The sequence below is a fragment of the Entelurus aequoreus genome, linkage group LG17, assembly GCF_033978785.1.
Source record: "Entelurus aequoreus isolate RoL-2023_Sb linkage group LG17, RoL_Eaeq_v1.1, whole genome shotgun sequence".
NCBI lineage: Eukaryota > Metazoa > Chordata > Actinopteri > Syngnathiformes > Syngnathidae > Entelurus > Entelurus aequoreus.
This window is the reverse complement of record NC_084747.1, coordinates 34562424-34588491: the sequence shown is the minus strand read 5'-3', so window position 1 is coordinate 34588491 and position 26068 is coordinate 34562424. Positions and strand designations below refer to the sequence as shown.

At 39.2% G+C, this 26068-nt stretch overlaps 1 protein-coding gene across 6 annotated transcripts in view; it reads right to left on the bottom strand.

Annotated features, from left to right (window-relative positions):
• Positions 1–26068, bottom strand: part of LOC133632824 (dmX-like protein 1) — an 83162-nt gene that overhangs the window by 5262 nt on the left and 51832 nt on the right. For 3 of the 6 annotated variants that reach the window (XM_062025537.1, XM_062025541.1, XM_062025538.1), the window contains 16 exons: positions 25792–26049; positions 25470–25678; positions 25245–25387; positions 25017–25102; positions 24721–24922; positions 22773–22890; positions 22413–22472; positions 21098–21184; positions 20843–20961; positions 19540–19687; positions 19137–19197; positions 18748–18875; positions 18248–18325; positions 17932–18023; positions 14904–14956; positions 14611–14828 (listed from right to left, as the gene is read on the bottom strand). In XM_062025537.1, the coding sequence (XP_061881521.1) occupies positions 14611–14828; positions 14904–14956; positions 17932–18023; positions 18248–18325; positions 18748–18875; positions 19137–19197; positions 19540–19687; positions 20843–20961; positions 21098–21184; positions 22413–22472; positions 22773–22890; positions 24721–24922; positions 25017–25102; positions 25245–25387; positions 25470–25678; positions 25792–26049 (2060 nt within the window). The remainder of the gene's footprint in view (positions 1–14610; positions 14829–14903; positions 14957–17931; positions 18024–18247; positions 18326–18747; positions 18876–19136; positions 19198–19539; positions 19688–20842; positions 20962–21097; positions 21185–22412; positions 22473–22772; positions 22891–24720; positions 24923–25016; positions 25103–25244; positions 25388–25469; positions 25679–25791; positions 26050–26068) is intronic. The other 3 variants (XM_062025539.1, XM_062025542.1, XM_062025540.1) reach the window with 2 other exon arrangements.

Genomic DNA, 26068 nt, shown 5'->3' with positions numbered 1-26068 from the left:
CTCTGTCATTCTCTTATATACTCTTTCATTCTAGACTTCTAGAGTGTTTGATTATTACATCACTCTAAATGTATAGACCAGGGGTCGGCAACCCGCGGCTCCGGAGCCGCATGCGGCTCTTTGATCACTCTGATGCGGCTCAGCTGCATACTTGCTGACCCTCCCGATTTATCAAGGAGACTTCCGAATTTCAGTGCCTCTCCCGAAAATCTCCCGGAGCAACAATATTTAGGGCGTTCCTTTAGCGTCCGATTTTACACTATCTGCGTGCCGGCCTAGTCACATGTTATATGCGGGCTCCGCCCTACACACATAAGTGACTGCAATGCATACTTAGTCAACAGCCATACAGGTCACACTGAGGGTGACCGTATAAAACAACTTTAGCACTGTTACTAATATGCGCCACACTGTGAACCCACACCAAACAAGAATGACAAACACATTTCGGGAGAACATCCGCACAGTAACACAACATAAACACAACAGAACAAATACCCAGAATCCCATGCATCCCTAACTCTTCCGGGCTACATTATACACCCCCGCTACCACCCAACACCGCCCCCCCCCAACCCCGCCCACCTCAACCGACGCCCGGAAATGTTGCTGACATAAAGAAAACATGTTCACGTTTTGGCCTTCTGTTTGCCAAGTTTTTGTCCAAATAATTATAGTGTTTAATATTTATATGTGTTTAAGTTCAAGTGGTGTGCCATCAGGGCCAGCAAGGCATTTTCTGCTGGCCTAACATAACCAGAAATCATGATCATAATTAAAGATAAAATTAAATGTTTTAATTTACTTTCCCTAAATATGTAAAAGTATTCATATTCTCTTCATTTCATATTATGCTCCTTCCAGTGCTGTTGTTTTAAGTTTTAATCCAATCAGAATTCAGCTATCTTATGTTGCCATACTGTACTAAATCTGCCCAAGGCCTTCAGAATCAACAATGCGGGCGTCCGTGCACTGTAAGTGAACGGACACACACAGTTGATAGGTAATTGCGATAGCCAATCAGATCACGAGTTGTTGTCAGTAAGGCCTTCTAGATGGTTGAACGTGACATTTATGCGTCCTGTGATTAGATACTCATCGGGACCGTTAGCGGATTAATTAGAGAACACAGAGTTAAGAGACAGTTGCGATAGCCAATCAGATCACAAAATGTTGACAGTAGCCTATCCAAGTAGCCTGATGTTAACGAGACTGTGATTTGTCATTCCAAAGTGAGTATCCATTCACAAGGCTCAATTTAGCAGGAAGTGTTGCACCATAGCCAGACCGGGAGAGCAGAGAAGGAGAACAAAACGTTGATTAGGTGGCAGATATATATTTGCCATTTTCCAGAAGGATATTTAAAGAGGAACTACATCTTGTGAGACCATCTCGGCCAACCCCGGAAGCTAGCGCAGCTGTCCTGGCGATGAAATGGGGAAATGTTCCGCCATTTCCACTCGAATAAGCCGACGACGAGGGGTACCACTGGCTTATACGGCGTCGAATAGGTGCTACAAATTCTGAGTTCAAATATTTAATTTTTTCACTTTTAATGTTTTTTGCCATTTTTAATTTTAACAGTACCACATGAGATATGTTTTAATTGCTGATGCGTTTTAATTGATTTTTAAATGCGCCAGAAATAACCCGTTTTGTACACAGTTGATGTGATTAACTGCCCAGTAGGGCGTAAATGGGTTCCTGTATAGTATTTATCCAGTAATGGTCATGTGGTAACATAAATTATGGTATTTTGGGAGTTAATCATTGAAGTCGGACATCACTGAAAGCCTAGGTGGGAAACGTACGGCCCGCCACTTCTTTAATGGTACCCGGAGGTAAAATAGTCGTGCAGACATGGGTAATTCAGCATCAAGACAGAATGAAACAAGCAAAAACAAATCATATAAAACATAAGATATACAAACGATAACCAGTTTACAAGCACACTGTAGAACAATAAAAATATAATAGCTAATAAACCCATACAATCACTGTGATTAAAGTGCTATAACATAATAAATAAATACAATCACCATGCGATAGCCTTATTTAAGCGTGTGATGGCAGCAGGTACAAAGGTATTGTTAAATCGTTTAGTCCTACAAAAAGGAACAATAAACCGCCGACCAGAGCGAAGGAGCTGGAAGTCACTGTGTAAAGGATGATGGGTGCAGTGGTGAATATTAGAGCTCGCCTTGCGCTGCAGCTGTGTGCCACAGATGTCAGATAGGTTGAGTTGTGGCTCACCAATAAGCTCACTAGCCCACTTTTTATTTTGTCAAGTAATGCAAAGCAGACACTTTGTTTAATGACACAAGGAGTCATCCTGAGCAATATTTAAAATTCTTGTGGGTAATTGGCATGCATAAGATGATTTCAATATGTTTTTGGCACAAAATGTGTTTTTGCACATCTGTCTATCTTCTAAAATATTAAACTAATAGTAATAAAATAGATGCCATAGTGCTTGTGTATATTGTATGCAGCACGGCTAAGTGAGAGCCAAACATCTGCGCTCCGAGTTTTAACTTCTAAAGTCTAACTATATTGAAAAAAGATAAGTGTAATACTTTTGTAAATTCATAACATGATTTTATTTACGGAAATATTGTGCAACAGTACTTCTTTATTGGTTTTTAGTCTTGAAAAAAATACTTTTTACTGTTTGGCCACATACAAAGTCAAAGATGCACCTCCCAATCTTTTTAAGCATTACTATCATGCAATTAAAAATGCTCAAAACAAACAATACTTCATTGACCAACCATATTAAAAGTACATATACAATATAACTATATTAATATTTTGAAATGTTGGCACTAAGGAATAAATATACAACTATATTTAGGATTAAAAGAATGCTTATACATCGTAAGATAGGTGCTGCTATGTATTATGTTTTATAGTGCATATGTGTTATTATGTAAGCATGAGCTCTATTTTGTGGTGACTAAATTAGGCGTCTTGGATTCCTGCCTGAAAAACTTTACATGAGCTTTACAAATGGTCGAAAAGGTGCGCAGAAATACCCACCTTTTTTCATATACAATCCTTCTATAAACACAGCGTTTGCAGTGAAAGTTACGTCCATACATTTCACCCGTTAATGCAACTTATTTTCTGTGCAGCAACCTTTATAAACAAGGCCACATAAAATTAATTTCCACAAAATAGAAAAATATTTATCGGCGTGATCAAATTCCTTGTGGTCAAGAAAATACAGTAGGAATGGGATTCATATGGCCCCCATTTGTCGCGGTTTACCTGACACATTAAACGTGACAAATTGGACGGGTGCACTGTCTACTTTATCCACGAGATAGCAGAAGAGTGTTTGATATATATTCAAATGTGTTTTGTGGCAATTCCAACTGTGACCACAGTGTCAGGTGCTATGTAGAGTGGCACTTTCCATCATTTTCAGCAGACTGCATTGCAAAATGATTAATCCCCCCCACCTTCCTCTCACGCGAGATCCACTTAGGAATGGGGCCATATGAATCCCTTCCATACTGTATGGTAAAATGTTAGCTCTGTTTGATTACAAATGATGCCCCAAAATACTAACCATGTAACTTGGCTCAACAAAACGCCACTAGATCGAAAACAATTCTTAAAATTCAAACATTTGGAAATAACGATTGCATGTTGGCAAGCTCAAATTCCACATGATCTAAACATTTGTATTGATTCAACAGTGTTTCTCATAAACGGTTTTGTGGTTCTTTTATTTATTGGGCCAAGACATATTGTACAAAACTAAAGTAAACAAAAAAAAACAAGAAAAAACCCCAGCATAAAAGTCATAATAGAGAAACTGATATGTTGATACTAATAGCAACACAAATATGTGTCATCAAATATATGAGACGTTTGTTTTTTAGCCTTTTAAAAAATGAGGGCTGCCAAAGGTAACGTAATAACGAGATAACGATGTAATGATAAACAGTAACAATGATAACAGCAGTAAAATTGCAGACGCTAAGTTTTAGCGTTTTAAATCAAAATTATCGAAAAACCTTGATTGATAACTGCACTTTGATACACTCATGTCTAGCTAGCTTAATGCTAACGTAAAAACTAAAGACATTAACATCGTTTACCATTAAACGGCATACACTAATCTTAATTTACATAAACACATTGCTGTCTGAGCAACTAAGATATTGAATTATACATTAAACCTACAAGCTGTGCTCTCTTTGAGTGATCATTGAGAAAAACTAGCCAGAGATGTTTTTACAGTGCCTTCAATGCCTGCCAGAAATAAATAATAATAGATATTGTATTCAGTACACACTTTATTTAGATAAATCGTAATGTGCTACAGTACAAACCAATATTCAAAAAAATAAAAGCTTAGCCATTAGAACAGATAAAATACTAAGAGTAACTAACACACTATTAGTAAGGCAAAATAAACACAAAACATGCAAGATAGGGCTTTTTCACAACGGTGTGTCTATTTACAATAGGTAGGTACCACTGTATTTTTGCCTCATTTCTGTGAAAAATCTTTCGTGTGACTGAAGCATTAAGGAGTGAGATAATCTAGGACTCGCTGCAGAGTACTCAAACCACCACCAGATACCACATGTGAGTAGATAATACTGTCTTATTATCTCTTTCTCTTCCGGGCTTATCAGGTTGGTAGTGCATTCTTTATGCTTTCTTCACTCACGCTTAAAGTGAAGGTTGAGGCAAAACATACAGTGGTTCCTACTTTATTTTAGTTGATTAATTAAATAATTTGGTCGAAAGATTTCAGTGTTTGTATAATCCTTTTTGAGCACATTCACCAATACAGAAATAATAATGATAACCGCAATAATTTTGGTCAAGATAACCGTAATTAGGGCTGTGTACTGCTAGGATTTTATTGATACCGACACCAATATTGATATTCCTTATCGATACTGGTATTCATCGGTCCTATATGGAATTGCTGAAAATAAGGATGTGGGAAAAATAATAACTTTTTAATACCATCTTTATTAGCACACTGCAAAAACTGAAATCTAAGTACGGTAAGATCAAATATCTCAAATAAGGGTGATATTTGCTTATTTTCTGTCTGATAAAATAATTATTCTCACTAAGCAGATTTTATGTTATTGTTTTACTTTTTTGGTCTTAAATGATCTCAGTAAGATATTACAGCTTGTTGCTGAGATTTTATGACCTATATTGAGTAAAACATGCTTGAAACTAGAATATCAACTGTTGCAAACCCCGTTTCCATATGAGTTGGGAAATTGTGTTAGATGTAAATATAAACGGAATACAATGATTTGCAAATCATTTTCAACCCATATTCAGTTGAATGCACTACAAAGAGAACATATTTGATGTTCAAACTGATAAACTTTTTTTTTTTGCAAATAATCATTAACTTAAGAATTTGATGCCAGCAACACGTGACAAAGAAGTTGGGAAAGGTGGCAATAAATACTGATAAAGTTGAGGAATGCTCATCAAACACTTATTTGGAACATCCCACAGGTGTGCAGCTAATTGGGAACAGGTGGGTGCCATAATTGGGTATAAAAACAGCTTCCCAAAAAATGCTCAGTCTTTCACAAGAAAGGATGGGGCGAGGTACACCCCTTTGTCCACAACTGCATGAGCAAATAGTCAAACAGTTTAAGAACGTTACTCAAAGTGCAATTGCAAGAAATTTAGGGATTTTAACATCTACGGTCCATAATATCATCAAAAGGTTCAGAGAATCTGGAGGAATCACTCCACGTAAGCGGCATGGCCGGAAACCAACATTGAATGACCGTGACCTTCGATCCCTCAGACGGCACTGTATCAAAAACCGACATCAATCTCTAAAGGATATCCCCACATGGGCTCAGGAACACTTCAGAAAACCACTGTCACTAAATTTAAGTTAAGCAAGTTAAAGCTCTCCTATGCAAAGCGAAAGCCGTTTATCAACAACATCCAGAAACGCCGCCGGCTTCTCTGGGCCCGAGATCATCTAAGATGGACTCATGCAAAGTGGAAAAGTGTTCTGTGGTCTGACGAGTCCACATTTCAAATTGTTTTTGGAAATATTCGACATCGTGTCATCCGGACCAAAGGGGAAGCGAACCATCCAGACTGCTATCGACGCAAAGTTCAAAAGGCAGCATCTGTGATGGTATGGGGGTGTATTAGTGCCTGAGACATGGGTAACCTACACATCTGCGAAGACACCATTAATGCTGAAAGGTACATACAGGTTTTGGAACAACATATGCTGCCATCTAAGCGCCGTCTTTTTCATGGACGCCCCTGCTTATTTCAGCAAGACAATGCCAAGCCACATTCAGCACGTTTTACAACAGCGTGGCTTCGTAAAAAAAGAGTGCGGGTACTTTCCTGGCCCGCCTGCAGTCCAGACCTGTCTCCCATCGAAAATGTGTGGCGCGTTATGGAGCGTAAAATACGACAGCGGAGACCCCGGACTGTTGAACGACTGAAGCTCTACATAAAACAAGAATGGGAAAGAATTCTACTTTCAAAGCTTCAACAATTAGTTTCCTCAGTTCCCAATCGTTTATTGAGTGTTGTTAAAAGAAAAGGTGATGTAACACAGTGGTGAACATGCCCTTTCCCAACTACTTTGGCACATGTTGCAGCCATGAAACTCTAAGTTAATTATTTGCACAAAAAAAAAAAAAGTTTATGAGTTTGAACATCAAATATCTTGTCTTTGTAGTGCATTCAATTGAATATGGGTTGAAAAGGATTTGCAAATCATTGTATTCCGTTTATATTTACATCTAACACAATTTCCCAACTCATATGGAAACGGGGTTTGTGTATATATATATATATATATATATATATATATATATATATATGAGATATGATATGAAAAAAAAACACAATTTCCCAACTCATATGGAAATGGGGTTTGTATATATATATATATATATATATATATATATATATATATATATATATATATATATATATATATATATATATGGCACTTTTCTACAAAGAAAAGTGCACTTGTTATTAGTGAGAATATACTTATTTTAAGGTATTTTTGGGTTCATTGAGGTTAGCTAATTTTACTTGTTTTGGAAAGTCTTGACAAGCATAATTTTCTTGTTCTATTGGCAGATAATTTTGCTTAGTTCAAATAAAATACACCTAATTTTTGTATTTTTGTTCTTGTTTTTGAACACTTGACTTTTTGCAGTGCACACTAGGCTGTACACCAACAACATAATGTAACATCTCACAGCAGGGGTGTCTTTAATCAACACCTTAAGTCTTGAACAAGTCAACTATGGTTACAGTGCAAGGTGCAATGCAATTGTTAAGTCATCATCTTGCAAAGACCACACAGATCCATCACTCTTTCTATTCATTACACTTCCACTCAGCTACAGCTCAAATGTTTCATGGCATTCATGTGCAGAGCACACACCTTTTACACGATATCCATTTTCTACCAGTCCCTCTCGAATATATAATATAAATCAATACAATCAATTAGCATGTTAGGTGGGTGTGCATTTAAGCAAGGTGTGTTTTGACACCACACAAACGCGGCGCAATGGAGTGACATCAGGCGACGACTAGAGACCTGTTAGCTGATGCTATCTTGCTTCAAACAACTTTATGGATTATTATATTACTTTATTTAACTTTTTTGAGTGTATAATTATTGGTCTATGGATTACTGGATGGCTAGGAGGGCAGGAGATGAAGCGCAGTAGCGGCGGTCGTAAGTAAAGCGCGTTCACTTCAAACTAACACAAACTTCACACTAACTCTTATTAGTGTGCGTGACTTTGAGGAACTTTTGAGGAAGAAATGTTGTTGCGGTTACAAACTTCTTGCGTCGTTGCGTCTTTATTTGTGATTATTATTAAGATGATGATTTTCTTTTTGATGCACTGCAGCGGCAGCAGAAGTAAACGTGACAGCGCGTCATAATTACGACGTTCAGCTGGATAAAAAAATACCGATAGCCGTATGTTTTGTCCAGAATCTTAACCGTCCTCCTGGACCGAACCAATTAGGAACCGGTACCAAAAAATACCAGTACTCTGAATGCATCCTCTAACTAGAGATGTCCGATAATGGCTTTTTTGCCGATATCCGATATTCCGATATTGTCCAACTCTTAATTACCGATTCCGATATCAACAGTTACCGACATATACAGTCGTGGAATTAACACATTATTATGCGTAATTTTGTTGTGATGCCCCGCTGCATGCATTAAACAATGTAACAAGGTTTTCCAAAATAAATCGACTCAAGTTATGGAAAAAAATGCCAACATGGCACTGCCATATTTATTATTGAAGTCACAAAGTGCATTATTTTTTTTAACATGCCTCAAAACAGCAGCTTGGAATTTGGGACATGCGTGAGGGGGTTGGGGGGTGTATATTGTAGCGTCCCGGAAGAGTTAGTGCTGCAACGGGTTCTGGGTATTTGTTCTGTTGTGTTTATGTTGTGTTACGGTGCGGATGTTCTCCCAAAATGTGTTTGTCATTCTTGTTTGGTGTGGGTTCACAGTGTGGCGCATATTTGTAACAGCGTTAAAGTTGTTTATACGGTCACCCTCAGTGTGACCTGTATGGCTGTTGACCAAGTATGCATTGCATTCCCGTGTGTGTGAAAAGCCGTAGATATTATGTGACTGGGCCGGCACGTAAAGGAAGTGCCTCTAAGGTCTATTGGCGCTCTGTCCCTACGTCTGTGTACACAGCGGCGTTTTAAAAAGTCATAAATTTTACTTTATGAAACCGATACCGATAGTTTTGAAACAGATACCGATAATTTCCGATATTACATTTTAAAGCATTTATCGGCCGATAATATCGGCAGTCCGATATTATCGGACATCCCTATCCCTAACCATGATATGAAATATTGATATTGTTACGTACCTATAACGAGTTAAAGCTAATTTACTTTAACTACACATTGTAAGTTCGGGAAAACATACCAGTGGTGTAACCATAAGTGGAAAAAACACAGAGCAGAAATGAACAAAGAAATGTGCGCACTGAATTGAAAGGCTAGCCACAAAGCCCCGCATGTGGGTCTCCTATCTGCATCCGCCATGAGCCGAGTATCACCATAGAAAATCGTGTCCCTGAAGATATTAGCAGATGATCAAAGTACTCTTTCAAACACTGGTTTAAAGTTCACATACTCGAAAAATTCTCAACAATTGTCAACTATGTTACCTTCATGGAATCACACAGGGTCAAACAATTTTCAACAAAATCTTGATCAAATGCTACTGATGTAAAGTTAGCCCAATCAAAGTCCACATAATCAAAAACTTTGTTATTTGTTCTCACATCATCATCTCGGTATAATTCTACATGATTAAAAGATAATTCACAAAATCTTGATCAAATGCCACAAAATCTAAAACGTATCAATGATTAAACATTAGCATAATCCAATTCCATATAATAGAAATATTCTTAACAATCCAACAACCAAAGTTCACAATCACAAAAAGTAAAATAAATTGTTAGCAGAATCATACATTACTTTGAGAACATGAACACATGATTTAAACATCTTAACAAAACTGTTGTTTAAAATTAAGCATCACCCTATTCAATTCACATGAACAAAACAGTTCTTACAATCATTAACATATCATTAATATTCAACATTACTTTAAAGTCCACATAATCAAAACATTCTCAACAATACTTTGTTCGATCAAATATTACCTTGATGAAATTACACATGAGCTAAAAAGAAGTTACTAAATTTTACTTAATCTTGACCAAACACCACATAATCCAAAATGTGTTGATAAATGTCAGCACAATCATATCCCACTTGACTGAATCATTCCTCAACATTTTTAATTTGTTCAATTGAAGTCCACATAATAGAAAAAACATCTCAAACATTGTTAGCTTCATCAAATGTTAACTTGATTATATTATAATTTTATAAGATTATACATTGCCCTGATTACATTGCATATCAATAAAACAGGAAAATGTAAAGTTTGCACAATAGCTCACAATGGCTTAAACTCAGAAAACATAGTAATGATTAAATGATAGCTTGAGCAAATCCAACAGTATTAATTATAAAATGTTAGATCAATCAAATTCCCAATGATCAGAAAACTAGTAACAATCAAACATTAGCGGCAAATGAAACAAAAGTGACGACAAAACATTAATTTCCTCAAATACCACATGCTAAAAAAATGTTAGAGATCGAAATGTTTGTTTTCCAAAATTGTTTCTAAATCTCTCCCTCAGACTAAAAGTAGATTGAGGTGTAGATTTGTGACAAGAGGTGTGTGTCTCTTAGCTTTAATGGACACTAATTTGCATCCCTGCAGTCGTCTGAATGATGAACCGCTGAGCGACTTGATGCTCCATTTAAAAGTCCCAGCATGGGATTCTATCTACCGGTATTTGATGAGCTCCTTCACAGGATGTTCCATATATATGACTTAATTAATGTCACATAATCTGGCAGAGCCATACGCGCCCATCAAACACTTCAAACCCCACGTTGCTTTTCAATCAGCCCCGTGCGAAATGATAGACTTCACATGAATCCAAGCTATCAGCAAGAAAAGTCATTGGGATTTAAAGCAGAAGACTTTTGCTTCCCCTCACAAAGTGGAGCTTCCTCGCTCTTGCTCTGTTAGCTGTCAGTTATGTTGTGGACAGGCGCAGGTGGTCGTTCTCAACCCTAACACTCGCTTCCACTTACTTTGATGGCTGACATGACAAGAGAGCCAGAGTTTTAACACAAGAGTCTGATGATCAAAACTGTATTTTCTTTTAAGGAATCAAAAGCTATGAGGATGTTCCTCCTCCTGTGGTTACCTGCGATCTAACAGGGGAACCTGATCTTAAAAGTAACACAAAAACAAGCAGACAGACAGAAGTGAAGAGTCACAAAGCTTCTAGAACAGGGATTTCAGCTGGCGGCCCATGGACCAAATGACACCGAACCGGCCCCCGAGTTCAGTTCAAATCTTAATTTTTTTCTTACAAATCCAACAATTTTGCAGCAAATTCCTAAAAACACAGGGCTGTTTTTCTATAATGTGTGATTCTGACAAAATAAATAGACCAAAAACAAATGTCCACTGCAAAAGATGGTTCCCAAAATAAGAATAATAGTCCGGTCCCCCCAGGTCTTAAGCTTTCTGGAAATGTGGCCCCTGGAACAAGTAAGTTGAATAGCCCTGTTCAAGAATCTTAATAGATGAAATGAGGTAATGTTAGATCCAGGTAACAAAATGTAATAAAAAAAATTCTACATGAGCACAACAAATCATAGCCTGAGCTGATGAGAGATGACATCTTAGATATAAGTGCATTTTAAATGGTGTTTTAAATGGGAAAAAGAAAAAGGAGGATTACCTCTAAATTCTTCAGGACAACCTAAATACATCAAGCCGGAAGTAAGGTTTTAGAATGGCCTTCCCAAAGTCCTGACTTAAACGTGTGGACAATGCTGAAGAAACAAGTCCATGTCAGAAAACCAACATTTTGTCAAGAGGAGTGGTCAAAAATTCAACGAGAAGCTTGCCAGAAGCTTGTGGATGGCTACCAAAAGCGCCTTACTGCAGTGAAACTTGCCAAAGGACATGTAACCAAATATTAACATTGCTGTATGTATACTTTTGACCCAGTAGATTTGGTCACATTTTCAGTAGACCCATAATAAATTCATAAAAGAACCAAACTCCATGAATATTTTTTGTGACCAACAAGTATGTGCTCCAATCACTCTATCACAAAAAAATAAGAGTTGTAGAAATTATTGGAAACTCAAGAAAGCCACGACGTTATGTTCTTTACAAGTCAATGTAAACTTTTGACCACGACTGTATATACAAAACTCAAAATCAGTGAAGTCAAGCTACTTAACGTTCAAACTGGTAAACTTTGTTATTTTTTGCAAATATTAGCTCATTTGGAATTTGATGATTGCAACATGTTTCAAAAAAGCTGGCACAAGTGGCAAAAAAGACAGAGAAAGTTGAGGAATGCTCATCAAACACTTATTTGGAACATCCCACAGGTGAAAAGGCTAATTGGGAACAGGTGGGTGTCATGATTGGGTATAAAAGCAGCTTCCATGAAACGCTCAGTCAATCACAAACAAGGATGGGGCGAGGGTCAACACTTTGTTAACAAATGGGTGAGCAAATTATCGAACAGTTTAATAACAAGATTTCTCAACAAGCTATTGCAAGGAATTTAGGGATTTCACCATCTACGGTCCGTAATATCATGAAAAGGTTCAGAGAATCTAGAGAAATCATTGCACGTAAACGGCAAGGCCTAAAACCATCATTGAATGCCTGTGACCTTCGATCTCTCAGGCGGTACTGCATCAAAAAGCGACATCAGTGTGTAAAGGATATCACCACATGGGCTGAGGAACACTTCAGAAAACCACTGTCAGTAACTACAGTTAGTCGCTACATCTGTAAGTGCAAGTTAAACATTACATATATTGTCTTTACAGTGTATTCAATTGAATATAAGTTGAATATATATTTTCATTCCGAAGAAATAGTGATTGTTGTAGGACCGAAATTGACGCTGTTGCATTTTTGGTTACATGTTACATCTACATACATTGCGTAAGTTGTTAACATAAGTGAGTTGAGAAATAAAGCTAATGTAGATTCACGCTGATGTTGTGTTGCCTTGACTTAACTATGGCGTCACATTAGTACCAAAAATCCAAGCGCGTAAAAACTGTTATTGCGCGCCGATTCTCCACTTCGTGCGCGCGCGCTGTCTCGGTCTGTGCGCTGTCATGTTTCATTTTGGTACTTTGGGGGCGGGCATGCTTAGACCGCCCCTTCTTTCTGATTGGCTTTGAGCAATGAGAAGTATAGCAGGGCGGGTCAGCGTCAATATGTATCAAGATTTACGGAGGAAGAAGTGGATAAAAAATAATATGAAATAAGATAAGATATAATCAAACATAAAAATAAACTACAATATGAAAAACTATAAAATAAAATAAAATACAATAAAAACTGAAATATAAATATAATAAGACCATATAAAAATAGGCTAAGATATGATAAAACATAAAAATAAGCTAAGATATGATAAAACAAAAATAACTAATACTAATAGAATAATCCTGCACATTGGGCCTAATATTTGTGTAGTAAAGTGGTTTTTGAATTGGAGCAATGTAATCTGAAAGATGTTTAAAATATCAACAATTAATGTTAATATTTTTGAAACAATATACTTCTCATAACATGAGTATCTGTGTGCATGAGAGAGTGTAAAGAAAAGCATTGCTATAGTTTCACTTCATCTGCCTTTTTTTACAACCTACTTGAAGTTGTATTTTTTTTTTTTTCTTTCTTTTTTCCAAAGCCAATCAGAAAGAAGGGGCGGTCTAAGCATACCCGCCCCCAAAGTACCAAAATGAAACATGACAGCGCACAGACCGAGACAGCGCGCGCGCAGAAAGGCACCGCGCGCACGCAAGAAAGCGCCGCGCGCGCGCACAAAGGCACCACGTGCGCGCAAAAGGGTGTCGCGCGCGCGCACGGAGTGGAGAATCAGCGCGCGATAACAGTTTTTACGCGCTTGGATTTTTGGTACTAATGTGACGCCATACTTAACAGCCATAAAAAGTTTAGAACCCTCCCAAATATATTACATAGGGTTGTATGGTTTACGGACACCAATAAAGTACCGCTGTACTAATGAATTGAGAACGGTACTATAGTGCATTTGAAAAATACCGGTATTTTATTTTCATCTGCATGCTGCTGTGCTGCAGTGATGTTGAGCCGAGGAGCATGTTGAGTGTGTTGGCGCTTACACACTTACGCAGAAGCAGAAACAGTGAGGAAAGAAAAATTGGCAAATAATGGCATTTCTACTGGTTAATAAAGAGGGTGTGTGAAGCGCAATATGTTAGTATTTGGGCTTCAAAACTATCGATTAAGGAGACGTTTAAAAATGGACGCTCTACACTGCAAGCAGTGCTTTAAAACATGCCTCTGCAAAGGTGCTAAGACCACCTGTGCTTCAGATTTAGGTAATCATTTAAATAACAATAATCCAGACCAGCAAACTGAGTTTCAGCACCCCTTTTGTGCCCATATAGATACGTAGATGAGCACACAGCTGGTTGGCTTGATGCCAAATATTAGCAGAGTCCAAACCGCCCACATTGCGCAAACTAATGCAAGTGAAATGACTGAATTTTGAAACAAATTGGCACAATTTTTATTTATCTTTAACAATGTGTGTTTTACCTGCTACATGTCTTATCTGTGTACTTTTAGCCATCGTATTGTTTTCAGTATTTACTAATGATTGTATTTGTCTTAAAGCACAGACCAAGAGTGGCAACAATAATCATGAAGCATGTTATACAATGTCAATAAACTATTGTTTTATAACCTAATCCTAGATTACGGCAGGCTAAATGTAATATGTACAATATGCAACAACAAAAGCACAATGTGTTTAGAATAATTCCTAGAATCTGAGGGTTTCCTCATCTTTGTCAGATACTCCAAATGTATTCTACAAACCAACAAAACCATAACGAAGAAAAACAGGTGGAAGTAAAAAAACAAGATACCTTAATGCTGCCTTCGGCGGAACCGCTGATAAAGCAGTCTTCAGTCGGGTCGACGGCGAGCGCTTTGACAGGCGAGTCATGGGCCTGGAAACTCTGCCGTTGGTGTCGGTGAGGGAGCTCCAGGACGCTGATCCAGCCCTTTCTCCCGCCCGAGATGAGCAGCTGGTGCCTTGGCGCCATTAAAAGCACGGTGGCACCGGACTCGTGGCAGCAAAAGGCTGAAGAAAAAATAAATAAGATAAAAACTCCATCTCTCTTGTAATTAAAATAAATCGAGAGTGGTGGAATCTCACCGTAGGCGAGGCTGTTAGCGGGAGTGACCAGAGTGTCCCACAAACACACATTCCTGTAGGGTGGCAAATAAAGCAAAACTTGTTGTTTTTTCTTGCAATTTAACTGAAACTTGAGATAATTCAATTGAATGTATCGTGGAAACTCTGAAGTAAAAAAACCTACAACATTTCATCAAATTCTTCCCGAAAGATACAGCTTGCAGTATGTCTTTTATTTTACGCTACCACAGAAGAGTATGAGTTGCGACAAAGAGGAAAATTATGAAAACATAACATTAAACAATATAAGTTATTGTGGTGTAAGTAAATTGCATTCCATCGCTCTCTTTCTTTTCTGGCTGCTCAGTAAAATAATTCTAAGCCCACAATAATTACAAAACGATTTAAACAATACATATAATGATTCACCTCCTGAGGATAAGCAGTAATCTCCTTCTGTACATCAATTGTAAATTACAGTGCATCCGGAAAGTATTCACAGCGCTTCACTTTTTCCACATTTTATGCCTTTTTCCTGAATGGAATAAATACATTTTGGTCCTCAAAATTCTACTCACAATACCCCATTATGACAATGTGAAAACAGTATTTTTTTTCCATTTTGCAAATGTATATAAAATAATAAAAAATCACATGTACATAAGTGTTCCCAGCTTTTTTACTCGATACTTACACTACCGTTCAAAAGTTTGGGGTCACCCAAACAATTTTGTGGAATAGCCTTCATTTCTAAGAACAAGAATAGACTGTCGAGTTTCAGATGAAAGTTCTCTTTTTCTGGCCATTTTGAGCGTTTAATTGACCCCACAAATGTGATGCTCCAGAAACTCAATCTGCTCAAAGGAAGGTCAGTTTTGTAGCTTCTGTAACGAGCTAAACTGTTTTCAGATGTGTGAACATGATTGCACAAGGGTTTTCTAATCATCAATTAGCCTTCTGAGCCAATGAGCAAACACATTGTACCATTAGAACACTGGAGTGATAGTTTCTGGAAATGGGCCTCTATACACCTATGTAGATATTGCACTAAAAACCAGACATTTGCAGCTAGATTAGTCATTTACCACATTAGCAATGTATAAAGTGTATTTCTTTAAAGTTAAGACTAGTTTAAAGTTATCTTCATTGAAAAGTACAGTGCTTTTCCTTCAAAAATAAGGACATTTCAAAGTGACCCCAAACTTTTGAACGGTAGTGTAGTTGATGCACCTTTGGCAGAAATCACAGCCTTAACTCTTTTTGAATACGATGTCACAAGCTTGACACAACTATCGTTACGCAGTTTCGCGCATTCCTCTTTCATAGATAGATAGATAGTACTTTATTGATTCCTTCAGGAGAGTTCCCTCAGAAAAATTAAAATTCCAGCAGCAGTGTACATAATTGAGATCCAATTTAAAAAGTAAAAAGTAAATAATGGGGGTATAAATGGAAATAAAATAGAAAATATTACAATAAGATTAAAAATAAAAACAATAAGAATAAAAATATAACGGTAAAAATAAGAATATAACAAGACAAACTAGGCAGTAGTGACCATGTTATGAAAATGTATTGCACTGTTTTTTGTTGCAGTTTATTTCAGTATTGTTTTGCATCCCCTGTCATCCTAGTACCCCCCATGCCCCTAAGAGAGGAGTTGTACAGTCTGATGGCGTGTGGGACAAAGGAGTTTTTTAGTCTATTAGTCCTGCACTTGGGATGAAGCAGTCTAGCACTGAACAGGCTCCTCTGGCTACTGATAACGGTATGCAGAGGGTGACTGGCATCATCAGTGAGTCCAGTTCCATTCCGACCGTAGAGCCCGCCCGCCTGATCAGTTGCTCCAGTCTGGAGCTGTCCTTCTTAGATGTACTGCCCCCCCAGCACACTACCATGTAGAACAGAACACTGGCAACCACAGACTGGTAGTACTGGCAGCACCTCTCAAGCTTAATCAGATTGGATGGGAAGCGTTGGTTTTCATCCAGGATGTCTCTGTACATTGCTGCATATCTTAGTCTAGTCAAGGATGTGACAAAGAACCCGATGGTCACTCCGTCAGAGCTAAAGCCTTCCTCTGTGGAGAGAGAAGAACCTTTCAGAAGGACAACTATCTCTGCAGCAATCCACCAATCGGGCCTGTATGGTATAGTGGCCAGATGTAAGCCATTTCATAGTAGAAACTTTGCCAACATGCGCCTGAAAGACTCTCAAGACCATGAAAAACGCACTTTTCTGGTCTGAACAGAAGAAGATTGAACTCTTTGGTGTGAATGCCGAGCGTCATGTTTGTAGGAAAACCAGGCAACGCTCATCACCAGGCCAATACCATCCCTACACTGAAAAAAGAATAATGGGAGCATCATGCTGTGGGGATGTTTTTCAGCGGCAGGAATTGGTTAGAATAGAGGGAAATAAGAATGCAGCAATGTATAGACATCCTGGATTAAAACCAATGCTTCACAACCAACCTCATGGAGCTTGAGAGGTGTTGCAAAAAGGAGTGTGCAAAGAGGAATGGGCGAAACGGTCCAAAAATGTGTGTGCCAAGCTTGTGGCATCGTATTCAAAAAGACTTGAGTCTGTAATTGCTGCCAAATGTGCATCATCAAATGCTGTGAATACTGTGAATTGTTTCATTTTTTGTTTTTAATAAATTTGTGAATAAAAAAATTAAAAATACTTTTCACATTGTCATAATGGGGTATTGTCTGTAGAATTTTGAGGACAAAAATGAATTTATTCCATTTTGAAATAAGGCCGTAACATAACAAAATGTGGAAAAAGTGAAGCGCAGTGAATATTTTCCGAATGCACTGTATGTGTATTTTAAGTTTGGGTGACAGCACATTTATTTATTATTATTTTTGCATTAGTAATTTCTATTACACTTGTATGAAGAAGTTATTTTAATAAATGCTTTACTATGGGTACAGCTTGACATTATTCCTAATGGGGATAACATTTGTAAATATTGAACATTTATAGGCTGCAGTGTACAGTAGCCTAGAGGTTCCACTGTGTACAATTGTGTAGAATTTTTTACCGGTTGTCTGTGGACAGACCCGCAGTGGCGATGAGGGAAGAGGAGCCCACAAAGACAAAATCATGAGCGGTCTTGTTGTGGCACTGCAGCGTCTGGCGCACACACACACAGACACACACACACGATGCTTAGTAGCAGTGACAGTAATCGAGAGGAGCAGAACAGTAAACACAAAGAAAACACGAGTGGAAGGGAAAAAAATGAAGGGGTGGGGGTAAGACATTACCAGAGGGTTTTTGACCCAAAACGGATAAGACAAATCTTAGAAAAGGAAAAAGACAAGCACATGACTAAGCAAGCTGGTTTGTATGCATACCAGATAGGGCTTGGGAGCGGCTCCATTTGTGTGGGTCTGCCAGAGACTCAAACCGCCATCAGCGTCCACAATTCCAAACTGCACAAAACAGCAACCACTTGGTTAGAGCCAAGTTAGAATGTTCCGTTGTTTCGCAGCAGGCTGCACCGGCACACTTGGAGAGACGCATTGCCCCCTTCAGGTGACACAGCGACGCTTATGTAATTGTTGGAAATGTTAGCAAATTTTTAAAGGGTCTCTTGTTTTCTTTGACGGAGCCATCCCAGGAGACGGTGATGGGGACGAGTAGGCACCATCTAAGGAAATGATTAGCTGGAGGCGAGTGCACCCAGCTGAACAACAATGTGTGCTGAAGCCAAATTTCCTGCTGTGCTTCGTGCTGGCCATGCATAAGTGGGGAGAATATGTGCAAAAATATTGCTCAGTGTGACAGGCTCGGATCACAGCGCACTTGTGACAGCCAAGCTAAAAATAGTTTGTTGTAGATATGGCTTTGTAACCTTATTTCCTTGGTGGTTGAAGCGTATCCTGGTCACTCTAGAGTTGCCTGGACTTCTGAAGCAGATGATCTGTTGGGAGTGACCCCACTCAAACATCCGCACGCTTCCATCTTGAGCCCCCGTCAAGTCTGAATAAGAAACAAGATAGGAAATAAATGAGACTTCCGACTTTTCTTTGCTCTCAAACTATTTGATATGCAGTGATGACATTATGGCAAGTTGGACAGTATTCCATGAGAGCTGGTAGAAAATGCTACTTTTTATTTCCAATATAGACTTCAAGAGATGTATTGCCTATTGTAGAAGTAGAGCGCAGCCCACTGCACCATAAAACAATCTCTTGTTTCATTTAAAAGCACTCATCTTTGGACAGACAAATTTGTACTTACAGTACGGCAGCGTGGGATGGGAGGTCATTCTTCTCACATTGTTGATATTTCTTTTGATCATCTGAAGGAGGAAGGTGAAAATGAGCCGGAGGAGGAGGAGGAGATGCTAATGAGACAATGCAGAAATGTATTGAGGTAAACTGCTATATTTTTTAGTACGCTATTGCCCTTCACACACATATCACATGGTTGACTGTGTTTATGTGCTCTTTGTCAGTGATGTGTTTCTATAATCCATTTATGTTGGCTATGGTCCAATGTAGACCCAACAGTCACTACATCGGGTACCCCAGCAGAAACCAGTAAACTAAGAAATACAGAACTGTTTAGCAGTACTAGTGCTTCGACAAATGAATTACAACTATTTTCAAACACAACACAATAAATAGTCTTTGGAACTCACCACAGAAGCTCCTCGGCCTGTCTGATGGCCTCCCAGCCACGGCATGTTGATAGGCGTGCCAGGGATGCTGTGAGTGTACGGCGTGGTGCCATGGAGTGAGGCGAAGTCATCACGGGCATGAACCACCAGGAAGTCATCAGTTCCCACTCTGCAGCGAGAATAACAATTAGCTAGACTAGAAGACATCAGGTAGTTGGATCTTAAAGGGTTAACAGTAACTAGGCCAAAAGAGAAGATGGATGCTCAGCATCCACAGAGAACGAGAGAGAGACGTTTAGAACAAACTGTGCTTTTCTGGAGAAACCAGTAGAACCTTGTTTCAACATATTGCGACACAAACTGAAAAGTACTCACTGAACTGCAAACAGTAGCAAGTCATTTAGAGGTAATGCATATATTTGGGGGCTGGCAGGATATATTGTACAAATGCAATATAAAAATATGAAATAATAATATATTTCTAAAGACATTTCCCAAAAATAAATAATGATACTTGAACATTATGTTGTTATAACAGCTTTTATTTGTAGGCACCTTTCTGGGTACACAACCATAAACCACACATTTTAAGTAAAATGTCTACAGGTGATGAAAAAAAACATAGTACAATGTATATGATAATAAATACAATATACAGTTAACTTATATAAGTTGTTTTATAGTGGCCCTGCGATGAGGTAGCGACTTGTCCAGGGTGTACCCCGCCTTCCACCCAAATGCAGCTGAGATAGGCTCCAGCACCCCCTGCGACCCCAAAAGGGACAAGCGGCAGAAAATGGATGGATGGAAGTTGTATTATAGCCCACTCAATAGAGTAGATCTAATTTCAACATTAAATCATACTTTTTACCACATTACCGCTAATGATTGTGGGTTGTTTATGATTTATACCCTGTTCTTCCTAATTTCACCTTAACTATTGCACTCTTAAGTGCACACCAATTCCGTTGACAACTTATGGAATCACAGTAAATACTATTTTTATGTCTAATGTATTCATCATCATTCACAGAAAGCAGTGCTTTCGCTCTGAATGCAGTTTATGCCATGTCTGATCTGTAGGCGGTTTGTGTTGTGTAAATTAACTCCAACACATATATACATATAAGCTTTTATAAGAAAATAAACTTAATCAAAGTGGTCAAATTACCCGGCAATTAATTGTGTCATCTATTTGAGGGCAGACCACTATTTGAGGAAATACATTATCCTGTGTAGGGACATTGTGGCGTGCAAAAACAGGTCTTTTGCCCAAATGGCAACAATCCAGCCTTTATCTGACCAAAAGCAACCCCTCGCTTACCCTTTAGTTTCAACCTCCTCATCATCGATCCACGTCAAGATCTGTGTGGCCAAGATGGATGACACATCTAATTCCTGAATGTCATGTGTAGAGGCCATGACTAAGCAATTACGATTTGCCTGGAAGACACACAGAAGAGAGTGAGTGGATATAAGTACTACGAGAGACCAGAATGGTTGCTTTGGTTCTGTTTTTTATGTTTTTAGTAACACACAATTGACTTGTGTGACATGTGTGCAGTGTAAGGAGTTGTACCTTGTTGATGGCAAAGGCTGTGATGATGTCTGACTCCTTGTGAATGATGCGCGCCTTGCTTGCTGGGCAGCCCAGATCTGATTCAGTCTGCACACATGCAAACACATACAATCACCACAACTTTCCAGATTTCTCTAAGGCAAATAGCAGCCATAACTTCAAATGCATTTCCCTTCCAACTACAAAGCCAGTGACCTGACAGGATAAATAAAGTGTCAAATTAATTTTGTTTTCTCTTTCTAAGATTACAGCTGACGTGCCAGCAGCCAAAGCATGAGCCCGCTTCTTAGTGTCCAACACCGTACATGCTGTCAGAGTATTTATGTGGCCGTTTGTCGTGCCTCGAGGGGTTATGACAGGACATGTGGGAGTTCATTGGGCCGCACTACTAACCCCCGGCGAGCAACATACCGTAACCGGGCTTGTGTCACAAGACAGCAGGAGCGCAGCAGCAATGAGCACAAAAGCAAAACCATTGAGGTGACTGTTACATTGCTATTTCACAACCATTCAAAATGTGATTACCCTCGGAGCAGGAGATTAAATCAAAGTCTTTACAGCATTTATTCAAGAGGAAATGGCTGGGTCTCTCTGTCGGATGAGATAAAGAGCAACTTGACTCGCAGAAATCTAAATATGGTGGTTTGCCATTTACGCACGGCGCATTATCTCTGTGGGATGCAGATTGACTGCGACAGTGTGGGTTTGTGAATCTAAATCTATTCAGCTTCATAGGCCAGCCCTATGAAAGACTGACAATTAACAACGTACTAAAGGCCGGAGCTGCGAGGTTGTGTGTGTACAGTAAGGAGACTCAGCGTTTGGTGCAATTTAGGATCTATACTTAAAATGCAGACCAATCATGAACACTGGACCCATTTTGTGTGGTTGAGAATGAATCAATACAGTTCTGTTCACATCACAGTGAGGTGACAGGCAATCTTTGTTTTATTCTACTGCATAGGGGGAAAATAGGCCATTGGATGTTCATGCTTTTAAGCCTTAATTAACTTTGCACCACCCACCCACACTTTTGCATTGTGATGATATTAAACTGAATTTCAAAAGGTTTCAAAGCATACAAGCATACACCAGTCTGATGGTTTATTGCTAGACTTCATCTGAGAGCAAAATGTGTATTTGAGGGAAATAATACCCCAAATAAAAACACTGAAAACAAAAAACAAAAGATCAAGATGGTCAACTTTAACACAGCAAGCCACACATACATGAATTTACATAAATAATTTTGTTCCATATAAAATGGCTTCAGGACACAATATCTTATCTACGGTATATACTGTAGCAGCAGTACCTGATGGTGTCCTGTCTCGTCCATCCCTGAACATTTCATATCAGTCTGGTCATCAACCGACTAATGATTTTGGAGGTAGCATGACAAAGAGGAAATATATCCACACACACACATCAAGTGGTGGGACCATGCAGACAAACACACACAGAAAATTAATTATTGTGGTGTTAATCAAACAGGCTGAAATTATGTGAATGAAATGAATATATAGTCATGCAGTTACAATACAAACAACGCACATTAAAAGAGTTTTTTCAAAGCAATAATGACAGTGGTTAAATATAAATGTGATCTTATTTTGAAGCCGTTATTCCGTGAAAATATACAATTTCAGCTGTGCAACAGTCATGCAACATTTACCTCACTTGCGTCTCGTTTCTTGGTGAAAATGTTTTTGATAAACGTTTCCTGCACTTCGTCCTGCTTTACCAGGAACTGCCAAAGACGCTTGACAGGCAACGCTGAATGGTGGCTTGTCCTGGAGGATAAAACGACAATAAAACTCCCGGCTTATCAACTTTGTTGCTCCCTCGTCGGCCGTATCGGCTCACTGAAGGCTTAACAAAAATAAATTATTGCTGTTTTGTTCCATATATATTAAATGTTGTGCTTGGGGGCATGACACATCAATCAGACATATTGTTTCTTCCCGCAAGGACAGAGGAACTATTTTAATGGAATGTGTGGAACTAATATCTTAATGTTCTGAACCCCTGCTTCCATGACTGAACAGAATAATGCTACTCGAAAGAAATCAGTGGAACTTCGATTTACTAACCCGTCTATATGCAAGCTTTTCGATTTACAAACTTTTCGATTAAGCGCCAAATATGCCTGTGTGTGCGAACCATGTCTCTGTGGACGAAGGCTTCCTTGAGGTGCCTTGTAAGCATGAAAGCAGGGAAAACATTGTTGGGAAGCGCGCAGCCTTCCACTTCACTTGCTCTGCAGGAGAAGTCACGTCTCAACACTTCAGTATTTGCGAGGAGTACATTCATGGCACTCTCAAGCATGACCACAATACAATACAGTAAATAACCACATCAAATTTTAATTGTGAAAAAGCTGGGGTTTTTTCTGGGAAAATATGCCAGAACATAATTACCGTAATTTCCGGACTATAAGCCGCACCTGACTATAAGCCGCACCAGCTAAATTTAGGGGAAAATACAGATTGCTCCATATATAAGCCGCACCCGACTATAAGCCGCAGGGTTTTGATGTGTAATTACCGTAGTATATAGGGGTTCCTGCTACCACGGAGGGGAACATGATTGTTTGGGAACGCAAAGCGTCCCATTTATTAACAATAAATCTTTCAATCATTCAATCAAACTTTCACATCTTTGACATGGCGAACAGCATTCGTGCAGAGTACAAATAATATAACGGTGCAAAGTAATACAAAGTGCTCGCCTGTACGTTATCAAAATAACCAGCCTACCGGTATATGAAAAGTCAGTCTTTAATCATTGTGTCATCGTCTTCCTCCTGCGTACTAAAACCACCGAAATCCTCTTCGTCGGTGTCGGAGAAGAACAGGCCGTAAATAAGCCGCACCCTTGTATAAGCCGCAGGGACCAGAACGAGGGGAAAAAGTAGCGGCTTATAGTCCGGAAATTACGGTATATCACAGCCGAGAAGACAGTATCTCTTCTCTCTTTCTAGAGCAGCCCCTTGCTCTTCCAAAGGACAAACACGCAGGCACGTAGGGCTCGCTTCTACCCCTCCACGGCACCCTTCATTTTCCCTCTCTCTGTCTGCTCCTTTCGTCAGTTCTCTGCCGATATTAATGTGTGTGCATTTTACTTTTTTAAATGTTTATTTTTGTAGCAATATGGTTGTTGAAGTTAAGGATTTTTGTGATTTTGTTTGTAAGAGGGCAACATAGTAACTAGTGTGTGTGCGCTTGTTGGCAGAGCAGAGCATACAGCAGATTGTTGTTTTGACTTTTTTAGTACATAGATAGTTGATCCATCACCCCCTTGTTATCTTATTTGATATACACATATCACTTTATATTGTGTTCAAAGTGTCAAAACCTTCGCTAAAATATGGAATTTTGTCAAGGCTGGAGCCCATTATTTATATTCACATTGTTTCTTATGGGGGAACTCTGCATCACTATACCAACATTTAGATTTACAATTAAGTTCTGCTGTAGTTTAACTCATCACAGCTGCCGTTATATCTTTTTTTACGTTGAGACGGAATCAACAACACCTCTATTAGTTGCAGCCAAGTAGTGCAATCTATGGTATTTTATATATTCTCAGACACTATAAATACTGTACACACATGCAAGTACCTGAATGGTGTATTGGATGGTTCAAACAGGGCCTTGTGCCTTAGAATGGCAGGGCCAGGCGTGACCGCTTCATCCTGAATGTGCGTGGAGATGTATTTAGAGGGAGGCCCACCAAAGATCTCCAGTCTTTTCTGCAGCACCTGCTCCCAACGTTGTAACGTCTTCAGCACACTGTGACACAGCGGGGAGCCCACAGGGAGGTCTGTGCCAAGTGGAATAAAACAGATGGCAAGAGCGTGACAATATGGCAACACTGCAGCTTCCTGGATGTTCTGCTCGAGCCAATGAGTACTGACCCAATAGATCATATCCTGCCATCGGGTAGAATGACTTGAGGTTGACTAATACCAGCTGAACCATTGCCAAGCGCATTAAACACCAACTGGAAGAAATGGCCAACATTACAGTGGTTTCAGCTACCTTCATAAATATCAGGGCTATAACATTTGCATTTAATCTCTATAGACAACATAAACAAAAGCAATGCCTAATTGAATTGTTCAGGTGCTTGCATCAATATCCACCTGTATGAATTGTAGTTAGTATGCTCTTTTTGAGGAGAATTCGGATCAAATATATCATCATATTCATCCTCCTCTTCATCTTTGCTGTCATGACTCTCTTCTGAATCGTATTCAACTCTGTTTTCTGATGGTGGCAGGAATGGCTAGAAGAACATGATCATGTGCATCATAAGGACTTATTCTGTATGGAAAAATATGTTGGGTTATTTTAGTATACAAGGATACCTTAGCGATGAAGTAATCCCAAATGCTGAGCTTCGGTGGAACAAAACATTCTTTGAAAATGGAAGTGGCTTCCTGGTCTACAACGGGCTCTGCCTTGGGACTGGAAGGGGGGTCCCTCTCTGTACTGGACTCTTCCCTCGATGCGCTGCGTGATGACAGCAGCCGGAATCGTCTGGTTTTTCTTTCGGTGGTGTCTACGCCTGGTGAAACTGTGGAAAAAAAACGATTTTACAGTAACACCATGGCACAAAGTTGTGATTGATACATCACATTATTATTGTTTACAACCACAATACTAGACATTTCAATGATCCTCACTTACCTGGTGGGGGTGTGTTTGCCGGACTGTTAGCTTTCTCAGTGACGGGAGCTCTTGCGCCTCCTCCAAACACAGTCAACCATAGCTTGCTGCTGAGAGGGTGGGCCACGATGCGAAAGAGCTCATTGCTTGAGTGAGTGGCCATGCCGTGAACAAACAGACTGAGGTAAACAGCCGTCAGGATCTCACAGAGCAGCACGGCGAGGCTCGGCTGACTCTCCTCACCTGCTGAGCCCAACAGACGGATCATGGAGGTTATACCTGTGGAGCGTCCCGGGGG